We start from the raw sequence: 14,708 nt of genomic DNA, 5'->3' as shown, positions 1-14,708 counted from the left end.
CATAAGTGCATAGTAAATCCATTACTAGAAAAATGCAAAAACTCCATCCCTAGTTACATCTTCTTTAGTTCCCATGTCCTTTGCTTCGGTTACTTGGAATTTCTCTCTCAAAGAAATGAATAATTACTACTATTTCTACTTTTGATACAGTAGGTAAAATCATATTTGTTTTAACTGAATGATAAAGTACAGATGAGCAGAAATGGACGTTTGAAACTTGCTCATCATATATAAAGTCAATTACTGCCAAAATACAATTACTACCCCTCAGATCTTGTGATATGGAAATAATCACATAATTATGTTGTTCACAAAAAGCCAAATGACATCTCATTAAAACAAAAGAAGCAGTTGACTGCGTTACTTACTGATCATTGACATGAACTCCCATGTTGAGGCAGCCCTGGCCGCAGCTTACACAGAGTCCAGCCCTGTATGAGTCCCAATCAGGGCAAGGCACTGACTTAAAATTAGTAACTCCATTTATACTTTCCAACCAGTATTGATGAGCACGGCTATGGCTGCAACCGCCTGTTTTGGTTAGAAAGAAGGTTTTATTTAAGAATAAATTATTTTCTATAACATGAGGGGACTTCTGAGAAAAAGGAAATAAAAAGATGGAAGGATACCTGTCATGCCTATTCAGCAACTAATTAAATATGCAGAAAACCTTTGCAATGCAAAAGTCAGCACTATATTTTACTCAGTATCTAGATTCGAAAATGCTAAGACCTCTCTCTCTCTCTCTCTCTCTCTCTCTCTCTCTCTCTCTCTCTCTCTCTCTCTCTCTCTCTCTCTCTCTCTCTCTCTCTCTCTCATCAAAATTTCTGAATTATATGCACCTTCCATAAGCCTATTATCTCAAATGTCTCCCAATTGATCAATCCATCTTCTTATTTTCAATTTTTACATACAAGAGCGTTTCTCACTCTTTCAACCCTACTTACCATTATTCTCTCGCATTTTTCCTTTATTTTCAACATCTACTCTCCACTTCTATAAGAGCATGTTGATCCAACATCCCCTATCAAGCAGTTCCACGATGGTATCTATATAGGATTATCCTCACTTCTAAACTGCTTGGCAATAATCTTACTACCTTCTTTGCTTTGCCTAATAATAATAATAATAATAATAATAATAATAATAATAATAATAATAATAATAATAATAATAATAATAATAATAATAACACTAAACGTTCGATTCCTCAAGTACACTTACTTATGGCATCTGCCAAGGGCCCTTGACTAGCACATCCCGGTTGGGAATCGCCACCGTTAGGAAAGAAGTCGACGTGGCCGTAAGAACCAGGAAGACCTAAGCATATCTAGAGAGAAGAAAATAATATCAATATATCAATTCACCATAGATATTCGCTCAGACAGCATCTATAACGTTCACAACCCTTCCAGAAGGCTTAAATGACTACCAGATCCTTGCTCAAATAGTATCTATAGCGCTTAAGACCCTTCCAGAGGACTAAAATCACTACCAGATCCTTGTTCAGACAGTACCTATAACGTTTACAACCCTTCCAGAAGGCTTAAATCGCTACCAGGTCTTTGCTCAGACAGTATCTATAACGTTTACAATCCTTCCAGAAGGCTAAAATCACTACCAGATCTTTGCTCAGACAGTATCTATAACGTTTACAACCTTTCCAGAGGACTTAAAGCACTGCCAGGTCTTTGCTCAGACAGCATCTATAACATTTACAACCCTTCCAGAAGGCTTAAATCACTACTAGACCTTTGCTCAGACAGTATCTATAATGTTTACAACCCTTCCAGAAGGCTTAAATCACTGCCAGGTCTTTGCTCAGACAGTATCCAAAGCGTTTACAACCCTTCCAGAAGGCATAAATCACTACTATATCTTTGCTCAGACAGTATCTATAACGTTTATAACCCTTCCAGAAGGTTTAAATCACTGCTAGGTCTTTGCTCAGACAGAATCTATAGCAATTACAACCCTTCCAGAAGGCTAAAATCACTAACAGGTCTTTGCTCAGGCTGCATCTATAACGTTTACAACCCTTCCAGAAGGCTAAAATCACTATCAGATCTTTGCTCAGACAGCATTTATAAGATTTACAACCCTTCCAGAAGGCTAAAATCACTAACAGGTCTTTGCTCAGGCTGCATCTATAACGTTTACAACCCTTCCAGAAGGCTAAACTCACTACCAGATCTTAGCTCAGACAGTATCTATAACGTTTACAACCCTTACAAAAAGCTAAAATCAGTACCAGATCTTTGCTCAGACAGGATCTATAACGTTTACAACCCTTCCAGAAGGCTAAAATCAATACCAGATCTTTGCTCAGACAGGATCTATAACGTTTACAACCCTTGCAGAAGGCTAAAATCAGTACCAGATCTTAGCTCAGACAGGATCTATGACGTTTACAACCCTTGAAGAAGGCTAAAATCAGTACCAGATCTTTGCTCAGACAGGATCTATAACGTTTACAACCCTTGCAGAAGGCTAAAATCAGTACCAGATCTTTGCTCAGACAGGATCTATAACGTTTACAACCCTTGCAGAAGGCTAAAATCACTACCAGATCTTTGCTCAGACAGGATCTATAACGTTTACAACCCTTCCAGAAGGCTTAAACTACTACCAGATCTTTGCTCAGACAGTATTCATAATGTTTACACCATTGCTGTCCATAATGTTACTAAAGAGTAAGCGACACAGATGATATATCAGGAAAACTATACTTTTAAATGTAAAAGAAATTTCATAAAAGATTATTTCCGAATAAGGTGGAGGATAAAACACTCCTTTTTTACATTATATTATTGCCGTGTAGATTGAATAGTATGTTGAATGTAACAATTATGAAAAAAAAACAGCAAATTCAATTAAAATAATATTTTGTTATTAGTCTCAATATCATTAGTTTTATAATGTTTTCTTATTAGTGTCAATATCATTAGTTTCATTTAGTATAATATAATAAATATATAAACATAACTCTCAGACAACTTACATCTTTAAGTGAACACACATTAGTGTGAATGATATCCACAAAAACTGCATCGCTTCTCTCTATCCTGAAGTCGTCAGAAGCGGTCTGGAATCCGGGTCCAGCTGGGTCTAAGCCTAAGAATAATCAAAGTATAATAAAACTACCTGTTCTAAACCTGAGTAAATTACAGGTGCACTCAAGTATAAAAAATCATCCTATGGCACATACATAATCTAACATAGCTACAATTATTCATGGTATCTTTCCCATTATCTTTATTTTGGGGTCTTTTTGCTACTGTTGACCATTGTGATAATCAATACTTGATATGAATATTCTAAATTGTCTTGTTTCCTGTAGCTTATTTCCTCACTCCCTTTGAAATCTTGAGCAAATGTTATTAGAATTATTATCGTTATTATTGAAATTATCAAAATTATTTTTGTTATTAAATTCATTTTTATTATCAACATTATTATAGTTTTTATGATTAAAATTATTATAATTTTTATTATTATTTAAATTATGACGTGTAATTAATGGCCTATATATCAAATTTCTATTATTGTTATTGTTTTCTTATTTTATTCATCTATAACCTTTTCCTCTTACTAACCATGTAATTGCTATCAATTTATAGATTTTCGGATTATGTTACATTTGTAAGCTCCTTCCTAACGGACTTAGAGTTGACCCTTTGTGTATTGCAATAGATTCATAAATCTAATTCAATATAATCTAATCCTAAGATGTAGACTGACAATCATTCACGTGAGTTGATCATATCTAACTGAATTATTCCTAACAACAATCCTCTTGTGAGCTCTAAACATAATTAATTATATGATCATACACAAACCAATTCTTGTGATGATGAAACGTTATATGTTTATCATCAGTGATTGTTCCCTGGTGGTACATTAGATCAGACTTTATTTGGATTAATTTCACTTGAGAGGTGACATCAGAATATTTACACCTGATGCGAGACAGTTTTCCCCTTTCCTTTCCTCTTTGTCCATAAGTAGCAGTCACTCACATTTCAAGGAAAGATCACAAAATATACCGCAATAAAAGAAAATTCTAATCTGGTTTTCCAATTGATACATATGAACTCATACTTATATATTATATCAAATCTCTTTAACAAATTTATGACATATTTGTCACAGTTGTTAAAAAATCAATTTAGCTATCCTTTAAGGAATTCTACTTACAATGTAGGTGGATTTTATATACATTTATGGCCATAAACTACATTGAAATAAGAGGCCATAAATATAATTAATACCAGCTATATTCTGTTACCTTTCTCATTCACATCAATTGCGTATAGTCAAGAGTATTTTTCTATCTCTCTGGAAACATTTACCTTCATTTGGTATTCTTACCATACGTACTGAAGTAAAGAACGCCTTACCTGTAATTCTACCCACACGACCATTTTGTACATTTGATCCCATGATCCCCATCACGTGAGCTCCTATTGAGTGGCCAGTGACGTACAGACTGGTAAAGTTGAGATCACCTTCAGTATATAGGTAATCCACAAACGTAGCTACGTACCTTCCAATCTGCAAATATATTCTTATGTTAAAAACGTTTATAGTATACATCTCTCTCTCTCTCTCTCTCTCTCTCTCTCTCTCTCTCTCTCTCTCTCTCTCTCTCTCTCTCTCTCTCTCTCTCTCTCTAATACATGAAGAAGATGTAGCAGATGTAGCGAACAATAGCATGGTAAACAAATTCAAGAATAAGTTAGACAAGATCATACTAACTTTTTAAACGTTTAAACTAATTCGCTCTACCCACGAACAAATGGAGTGTCTGCAGATGGACTAAAAAGTCTTTCAGACATCCAATCTCTCTCTCTCTCTCTCTCTCTCTCTCTCTCTCTCTCTCTCTCTCTCTCTCTCTCTCCCCTGTCCGGAGAGAAGCTCCGGGCAATCTAAAGAAGTATAAGATCTCTCTCTCTCTCTCTCTCTCTCTCTCTCTCTCTCTCTCTCTCTCTATATATATATATATATATATATATATATATATATATATATATATATATATATATATATATATATATATATATATATATAGGATTTCATGGAGAATGTCGACGCCTGGTTAAATTGGTTTGAAGGATAGTTTAGAGAATGGATCACAAGATTTTTAGTGTTTTTCCTGATTCTCGGCCTCAACTGATCTAGAGGATCGTGAATGGTCCTAAGGTACTTTGAAGGCTTATAGTCCTTTTCTACTTCTTCAGCAAAGTGCCTTACAGAAGAGCCATCAGGCATTGTAGAACCTAAGGCGTTACAGGAAGAGAAGGAGGGGATCCTCAACTCTTTCGTCCACAAGCAAATAAGGGGTATGGGGGTATACTGGGGCCAGTGTGATTCAATCATCTTCACCCCAGTATAAAATGAAGCATGCGATCAGTTTGTGGAAGTCAAGAAGGGAGAGGTCTTTTCCTATCACTATCATACCTGGATTTAAGGTTGGAGACGTTCACTGCCTCACGACATTAGTTCTTCATGGTCATTTCTTCATAGGCAAACCTGCTCCCTTGCTTAACACTCCTCTTATAGACGAATTTCTACGTGCTGGTATCTTCTTTATTAGATATTAGACTTTCTATATCTGATGCTTTCTTTCCCTAAACGCGATTTTTCCTATGGAATATTTCTACATTTTAGTGTTTTCTAACAATTTACATCTTCCTGTTTTAGAATTCTTTCAATCTGTCATATTTTCTTATCTTTTGGAGTTTTTTTCTTCTCCCTTTGGTGTATTTCAGATTTTCATAACGTCCTTCTTTTAAAGTCCTACTGCCATTAAATTCTTAATGCTTCTTAAAACCTTTCAAGCTTAAGTGTTCTTTTATTACATTCAAACTAGGAGATCTTCTTATCCTGGAAATCATTTGATATCTTCTTATCATGGATGTATTCTTACTTTTTTTTTAATTTTCTAGCCTAATCCTTTGATGTCTTCTTATCACGGAAGTCGTCTTCGTTTTTTTAATTTTCTATCCTAAACCTTTGATATATACTCATCGTAGAAGTCTTCTTACTTTTTTAAAATTTCAATTTGTAATTTTCATTTCTAAACCTTGGATATCTTCTTATCCTGGAAGTTTCCTTACTTTTTTTCTATACTGAATCTTTGAAATCTTCCTACCTTGGAAGATATCTAGCATCACTTCCTTTCTATCTTACAAGTGATTTTAATTTTAAATTCCTTACCGTTGGAGTATTCAATACGACTTCAGGATAATTTACGTCAGCAGCAATGGTGCCCCAATCAATCGCAATGAAATTGCAGTCTTTCAACTGTAAGAACTCTGTAATAAATAAGAAAGAAATTATGTATCATTAGCAAAATAAAAGAGCTTTTAAAAATTGAGACAATGGAAAAAATTATAATTTAATGAATATCAATAAACAGTAGCTGATAAGAATAGTCTCATTATAAGGTAAATATGAACTCATAAATGAAGTATACTGTAAATAAATTTTACCATCACTAGGGGCATGACGTGACCCTTATGCCCACTTGCTATACTTTCTAGTCGAACTCCTTAGTTCATTTAATTATTAATCAATGATGCTTGCTCCTGATCAGTCTTTTTATAGTTTACTATTAAGTCTCCAAATTCGAGCTTATTTTCATTTGAATATTTCATTTTCACTTTTTTGAAGAGTTTTTTTTATCTCTTTACTTTCTTTTGATTAATTCTCTTGAAGTTTATTTCCTTATTTCCTTTCCTCACTAGGCTATTTTCCATGTTGGAGCCCTTTGGGCTTATGGCATCCTGCTTTTCCAACTAGGGTTGTAGCTTAGTAAGTAAGTAAGTAATAATAATAATAATAATAATAATAATAATAATAATAATAATAATAATAATAATAATAATAATAATAATAATAATAATGTGTATTCAAGTTACAGGTTTCTAATCAATCTCATAACACATTTCAAAACGTTTAGGTTATAATTGTGGATTTCAATAAAATCTTTATATAAGATGAATAACGGCATTTATGGATCTTAATTCATAGTAAACTATATTATTTCTGAAAATTTAATTTTCCATATGGGAAAGGTAGCATAAGAATTGCCCAGTATTCATTTCATCTTAGTGAAATATTTCTTTTTCATTGATTGAAATATCCAATAATCATATACACAGGAAGCTTTTTTCATTGAAGAAATAAACTAGCGATTTTCTGATAATAACATGTCACTAATATAGAAACAAACATAAGGTATATATCTACTCGGTATTGTTTTTAGATAAAGGTTAAAACTAATTATATAAATATTTTCAAATTTGTTTATACAATTATCTACTTAAATATTTTGAGGAGCCTCTGCAATTCTGATTGAAAATCTCAACATGGCATGATTTTAAACTAATGTACGACCTCTATGTAATTAGATATCAATTTTGGTCGTATCTTTTTTTTTTTTTTTTTTTTTTTGACAATCTTTCCTTGGGTGACAATCTTCCCTTGGGTGATAATCTTTTCTTGAGTGACAATCTTTTCTTGGGTGACAAACTTTTCTTGGGTGATAAAAAGTGGCTTCTCTGATGCTCCTTTATGATTAGATTTATATATCTCAATAACTTTTTGATGAGAGGGCGACTCGCTGCAACCCTCAAGGGATTGGGTCAAAACCAGAAGCATTTCTATAGAAAGACGCAGCTCTTGTATTAGGACCACTAATCTTTTGGGATAAGAAATGTCTCCGAAATGACATGAATGGTTGAGTTGTTTATTGAGATATGGAAGTCTTTTGTGATATAGGGATAAACGTTGCCATGGCACTTGAAGAACTTAGGCTAATATTTGCACTTAAAGCACTTAGGCTAGTGTTTGCACTTGAAGCACTTATGCTATTGTTTGCAATTAACGACTTAGGCTAATATTTGTACTTAAAGCACTTAGATTAGATTTTTATTATCTTTTGGGTGGTCTGTTATCATGGTGTTTTTCATTTCGTCTCGCAATGACCTCTTACTACACATTATGAATCCTTCTGTCGATACACATCTAGGCCACCCCAAAATAAGTCGAGGCAGCCTTGAAAGAGGGAAGCAACTTTTGTCTTCCTAAAGGCGTCTTTTTACAATTAAATCTCAGATTTCTAATTGTTCTCAATTTTTATGCTCCTTATCTTCTTCTTTTGATCTCATCTCGTTTTGTTTTGTTTTGTTTTTTCCCTTTCAGGGTTAAGGCTTAAGCTGGACAAGAAGATCATCTCGTTCATCTTATGACACATCAACACTTTTAACATGAAAGTAGCCTCATTCCCTTCATTTGTTCTCATCTCGTTTTGTTTGGTTTTCTTTTCTTTTTTTCCTTTTTGGCTTAAGGTTTAAGCTGGACAAGAACATCACCTCGTTCATCTTACGGCACATCAAAACCTTTGAGTGAAAGTAGCTCTCTCTCTCTCTCTCTCTCTCTCTCTCTCTCTCTCTCTCTCTCTCTCTCTCTCTCTCTCTCTCTCTCTCTCTCTCTCTCTCTCTCTCTCTCTCTATATATATATATATATATATATATATATATATATATATATATATATATATATATATATATATATATATATATATATATATACCCATTTCAAAATTAACTTATCTAATATATTCCGGAATCTGAATCCCTACTCGCTCCCAGTTCTATGCATAATTACATACAAATCCAGAATCTGAGGAGATGAAACTCTAACCTGTCTTGGACTTTAAAATCCAGTCTATTCTCCCGCTGCTTTGCCATCCATGGGTGAGCATGACCGTCGGCTTTGTCGCATCGAAGGGCGATGACCTCAGGTTGTTGACATCATTTGGGATGAGCTCGTAATCACTTGCGTCCCCTGGGTTACTTCTGAAAGATATCATTTGAGGGCTTTATTTTAAATCCGGATTTTGAGAGTGGTCACTAAGATATGGTTATATACTTTCATATACATGCACATATCTATACGTATACACTTATATTTGTGTATACAGTATATATATATATATATATATATATATATATATATATATATATATATATATATATATATCTATATATATGTATATATATATATATATATATATATATATATATATATATATAAATATATATAGATATATATATATATATATATATATATATATATATATATCTATATATATATAGATATATATATATATATATATCTATATATATATATATATATATATATATATATATATATATATATTATATATACTGTATATATACATACACATAGATATATATATATATATATATATATATATATATATATATTTTATACTGTATATATATATACATATATATATACTGTATATATATATATATATATATATATATATATATATATATATATATATCATTATTGATAATAAAAAGTATACTACCAATAATAATAATAATAATAATAATAATAATAATAATAATAATAATAATAATAATAATAATAATAATAATAATAATAATAATAATAATAATAATAATAATAATAATAATAATAATACCAGAGGTGTGATAACATGTTTACTGTTTAGCTTCCGGAATATCTTTTTCCGTCAGGAGAAACTAGAAGATTTAATTAAAATATAGACAGTGTATAAGAATATAGGTTATACATTTACTTAAAATTTGATACAAGTATAAAACTTACATGCTAAAACTATTCGATGGAAAATTAAAAGAAATGGATATGTTAAATTTAAACTTAGGTAAATTAAAATCAGATAAAAGAAAACACACCTTTTGTTCTGCCCAGATTTGGTTTATGTTGGTGAGTATGGGAGTCCTTACAAAGAAATCACTCTCCTTATATCGATGAAGCGCATTCATAATGAAAATTAGAATAAATCTAAAAAGAATCGTTATGAAATTAAAAAAAAAAAGTTTGCACAGAAATTTGTGAAAATGTTAATGAAGACATCTTGATCTTCACTGAAGCTCCAATATTCCAGTTTGAGTCCAAAAGCCATACAAAGGAAAAAAATCTTGATTTGCAATGAAGAACCATTATAAAATTAAGAAATATTTTGGACTGAAATTCATGGAAATGTTTATGAAGACATCTAGATCTTCATTGAATCTCCAATATTCCAGTTGGAATCCAAAAGCACTGTAAAGGATAAAAATCTTGATTCGCAACGAAGTTCCATTATATCAGTTCCTAACGTTCCGGGTTAGGTTCTGTAGGTATGCAGTAGAGTATCCTCTTACTGGAGATATGAACATAGTCTGAGAAAATTGAACATTCAACACAGGCTGCTCTAGGGCAATCTGCATCCATCCACCCATCCATCCCTCTTCCATGCATCTGATTTTGTAAACTATATTCGCGCATACTCCATTGTTACTCGTTTATGACTGTTTTTATCATCACAAAGTAGGCTACTGAGTTGGGCTTGCAGTAAACTTCCATCATCACTTTCTCAAGTGGAGTATTTGTGATTACTCTAAAGATTATCATTCTTCTAAGTAAATCTTTTTTCTTTTATGTTGTCTCGTAATACATATCGCGATAGAGAATTAAATCTTTATTGTTTTCATTTTAGTGTTGGTTTTGTGTGCAAAATTCTCACATTTTCTTTCTTATCATATCATCTATGATATTGCTGGAATATTTATTGTTTGTTGAAGTCTGTCTCACACAGTCCAACACTTCATGCACAGTTTCCCAACTACTGCAGTGGAAGAATCACCTCCTGATGTAAGCTCTAATGAAGGACCTCTTATATGATTCTGGACACTCCGCATGCATAGAGGTACCAGCCCAGCATTTGTAGATTTTGTATAAACCTATGTAGCATGCAGGTTTTGCTGAACTTTGACAAGGATATCAAGAACATGAAAAGTAGTTTTTTACTAATTTCGATTGGAATTTCATGACAGAATTTATTTTAAGCCCTGAACAAGCTTCTGCATGTATTCATCTCTCATAATCCCCTGAGGATCCGATGTCTTACTTTGACGTCATCCTTTTATGCATCCCTAGGTGAACCAGTGAGACACTTGGTGGGTCATCGAATACTTATTTGGTGGAAATATTGGCTAAAATCGCGACATGATCCAAGGAAAACGAGATTTGCATCTGAATGAGAGCAGCTGTTGGGCTTATTAAGAAAAATGTGCACGGAAAACAGATAACAACAGCGCATGTACAGATCTGGTCAATAAAATGTTCAGTACCTAGCGAATATTCACCTTGTTTACAAGCGTCAGGTGCTGTCATACTAAAGTTTTCTCTGACAGTGTATTAAAGTGATCAGTAAATGCTGTTGCTTTTTCCATTCATGAATGAGTAGAAAGTGCACATTTTGCGAGTAAAAAAAAGATGAGTGTTCCTCCTGTTGCAATATGGGAAAATAAAGAAAACGAGTTTTTGTTCTTATCATTAGTAAGAATTAAGAAAAGGTGACTGTGTCTCAACTTGTCATCAGAAAGAAGCAGGAAACGATGAGTCTCCCTTACCTTGTCCACAATAAGAAGTGTACATTCCTCAAGTTGGCTGCCGATACTATGGTTACAGGTGGGTTTGGGGTATTGGTGAAGATCTGGGACGTTGTCAATTCAGTATTATTTCCTGAAAACAGCAATACATGAAAATATGTATTCTATTTCATATGAATTGATAGATAAAAAGTATGCAAAGCCACACTCTTCCTTCACCAACCACAACATACTAGATTTGCCGACAAAAAGTGACTACATTTGCCAACACCAACCTGTGTCCCTTCTTCAAAGTGATTAGAGTAACCGACACCTCCATGTGTCCCTTCTCCAAAGTGAATAGATTTGCCGACACCACCCTGTATCCCTTCTCCAAAGTAACCAGATTTGCCAACACGACCCTGTGTTCTTTCCCCAAGGTGAATAGAATTGCCAACACAACCCTTTGTTCCTACTCCAAAGTGACTAGAACTGCCAAGACATCCCTGTGTCCCTTCTCCAAAGTGAATAGATATGCCGACACAACCCTAAATCCCTTCTCCAAAGTGACTAGAACTGCCAACGCAACCCTGTGTCCCTTCTCCAAAGTGAATAGAATTGCCAACACCACCCTGTGTCCCTTCTCCAAAGTTTAAAGACTAATCTATACAATGAGTTGAATAAGACGAAATGAAACGTAGCCAACACTGCCACAAACTCTCATCTGGACCCAGAGTTTGAAACATTTCCTCGTCGTTTCTTTTTCGGAAATCTTCTCCAGGCACACAGATGACAGCATAATCATAACTTCTGATCATACAAACTGCAAAAAAAAAAAAAAAAAAAAAAAAAAACAGAAATTGTTAACAGAATTTACTAAATTTCATAGAATTCTGAAAACCACATGGAATGGAAACAAACATATTTATGTATGTCGATGCATACAACTTATTTTATCCTGGCTAAGTAATTGCAACATGTAACATAACATGTTTATTTGTTACCACTTCCCATGCATCAATTAAATCTAACACTGTATATGATTTTTATACAACCAGTTTATTAGCATCACATGGTTAAAACAATTAAGTTCACTGTAGAAATAGAGGATTCCTCATACCAGTATCAAAGCAGCTTTATTCGGTCTGACATGGAGCTCTTGGAGGGAAATTTGGTCTTGATATCATAAAATTGTTCATTATAGACAAATTCTTATAATGAAACTCAATTCCTTATATATTTTTTATGTTAATATAATCATCATAAAAGCATCTACCATTTAAACATCAATGTCTTTACATCACCCATAGCTATTAGCTGGACTTGGACACTTATATTCACACATTTCGTCTCAATTTAAGATAGAATATATGCATTGTTTACATAATATATACAATAACAGAATTAATTACGCAAAAAGTAGCTTTAACATTTGCCTAATTACGAAAAACAATACGAAGTAGTTATATGAAGAAAATAAGGTATACTGCTGTAACCTAAGTCTTCACATTCAAACATACAGTCAGTCATACTGTCATTCATGCATATCCCCTACACAGGTAACAGCCCCATAGATTTCATTTTGGGCATTGCAAAGATTTCAGTTTTAATTGTGCACTTTTATAAATGTCATGTGTTGCAGAAAAATTTCTATATTCTGATCATAAAGTTTTTATGATTCCTCTTCACAGTAGTAGTAGTACCTTTCATTCCAAAGTATTCTTATTACAATATATTAGTGTTTAAATAACAAAATATATAGAGTAACTATCAGACGCTTTCCCTAGCGTTTCTACGGTAGTATTCTTGATCATATTGTTGTATGGAACAAATAGCTTTTCATGCATTTTGTGCATCCCATATTCCTACTATAACCTTTATCTACTGGGTCTCGATTGACAATAAACCAGATTAATGCATAGTATAAATTCTAGGAAGAAGCTAAACACCAAAATACCTCAAAATATGATTGCTAGGAAGTCTAACACTGGATCACCAAACTAAGATCTTTCTACAAACAATGTTATTTCATCCAACTATGTGGTTTTCGTGTCTTAGAATACTATGAATTTCCAAGAAAACTAACGATGCTTTTAGCAAAAAAAGAAAAAAAAAACACTGACTTAATCAAGCCACAACTGATTTCAAATTAATTTTACACTATAACAATAAATCTATGCTGTAGTTTGTCCTCGCCAATTGTTTAAATGACAATGTTTTTTTTTTTTTTTAAATAATTTTGGAATATAGAGGATTTTATGATGATTTTTTCTACTTTCAATTCCCTCAACCCTCCAAACAACACAGAATGTTAATTAGTTATAGCAAAGGTAGGGATGCTGACAGTAAATGTTGAATGTAAACTGAGGTTCCATGAAAATAAACACTAAAGTAAGTCAAAATTCCTTAAGTTAAGAGGGTTTACAATCTAAGTAAAATACAAAAGAAGAAACGAAAACTAATATATGCATTCAACTTACTTTCAGTGTAAACGAATGCCCACCAGAGAAACTATCAGGTCGACTATAATCACTACAATAACTCGTAAGAATGCGAAACTGTTGCTCTAAAACAATATATGATGGCGTTCTGAAACACTTCCGCAAGTGTGGTGTGTGTACACCTGTTTGACATATGCTGATAGTATGTAAACACACCTTTCACACCGTATACTCACACACTCACAAACACACACACATACACACACGTACGCTCAATATCTCGTGTTCCTGTTCTTTGTATATCTTCATGTGGAAATATAGTTTTCACAAACGCGCACATAAGTGTTTGTTTGTGTATGAAATGTTTGTAAAATTTACGTATAAGTAGTATGCTATATAGGTAAACGATACGTGGAAAATATGTGCGTGTAGTTCAATATAAGACATAATTTTACCTATTCGTAGAAGGTAAGTCTCAAACAGCTACAGTAATGTATAAGTGTTCTATGAAATGACTAAATGTTTTAATATTGTTACTTTTCTTAGAATATTCTATTCTAATTGTTCATTACTTCTCTTGTAGAATATTTATTTCTTTGTTTCCTTTCCTATGTTTTCCCGTTGTACCCCTTGGGCTTTTATAGCATCTTGCTTTTCCAACTAGGGTTGTAGCTTAGCTGATAATAGTAATAATAATAATAACTAGCAGGTACAACCCGGGAAAGATATTCTTTATGATATCAGCATTGTTTCAGATAACCTCAAATCAATCAATCAATCGGCATTGTCCCTCGTTGATGTCTCTCACTATCACGCAATTCACTGTAA

General features: G+C 33.0%; 1 protein-coding gene and 1 long non-coding RNA gene across 2 annotated transcripts in view; one reads left to right on the top strand and one right to left on the bottom strand.

Moving 5' to 3' along the window:
* The window catches only part of LOC137641822 (pancreatic lipase-related protein 3-like), a 14,883-nt gene extending 852 nt beyond the window's left edge, over window positions 1-14,031 (bottom strand). The window contains exons 1-9 of the mRNA XM_068374513.1: window positions 13,920-14,031; window positions 11,736-12,262; window positions 11,482-11,593; window positions 8,711-8,865; window positions 6,220-6,317; window positions 4,401-4,554; window positions 3,002-3,114; window positions 1,225-1,330; window positions 369-531 (exon numbers count right to left, since the gene is read on the bottom strand). Of these exons, the coding sequence (XP_068230614.1) occupies window positions 369-531; window positions 1,225-1,330; window positions 3,002-3,114; window positions 4,401-4,554; window positions 6,220-6,317; window positions 8,711-8,771 (695 nt within the window). The 5' untranslated portion in view covers window positions 8,772-8,865; window positions 11,482-11,593; window positions 11,736-12,262; window positions 13,920-14,031. The remainder of the gene's footprint in view (window positions 1-368; window positions 532-1,224; window positions 1,331-3,001; window positions 3,115-4,400; window positions 4,555-6,219; window positions 6,318-8,710; window positions 8,866-11,481; window positions 11,594-11,735; window positions 12,263-13,919) is intronic.
* Window positions 11,048-14,708, top strand: part of LOC137641838 (uncharacterized) — a 71,771-nt gene continuing 68,110 nt past the window's right edge. The window contains exon 1 of the long non-coding RNA XR_011044596.1: window positions 11,048-11,539. This is a non-coding gene — a long non-coding RNA (uncharacterized lncRNA). The remainder of the gene's footprint in view (window positions 11,540-14,708) is intronic.

The sequence above is a fragment of the Palaemon carinicauda genome, chromosome 1 (genome assembly GCF_036898095.1).
Source record: "Palaemon carinicauda isolate YSFRI2023 chromosome 1, ASM3689809v2, whole genome shotgun sequence".
NCBI lineage: Eukaryota > Metazoa > Arthropoda > Malacostraca > Decapoda > Palaemonidae > Palaemon > Palaemon carinicauda.
This window is presented reverse-complemented; position numbering and strand designations above follow the sequence as displayed.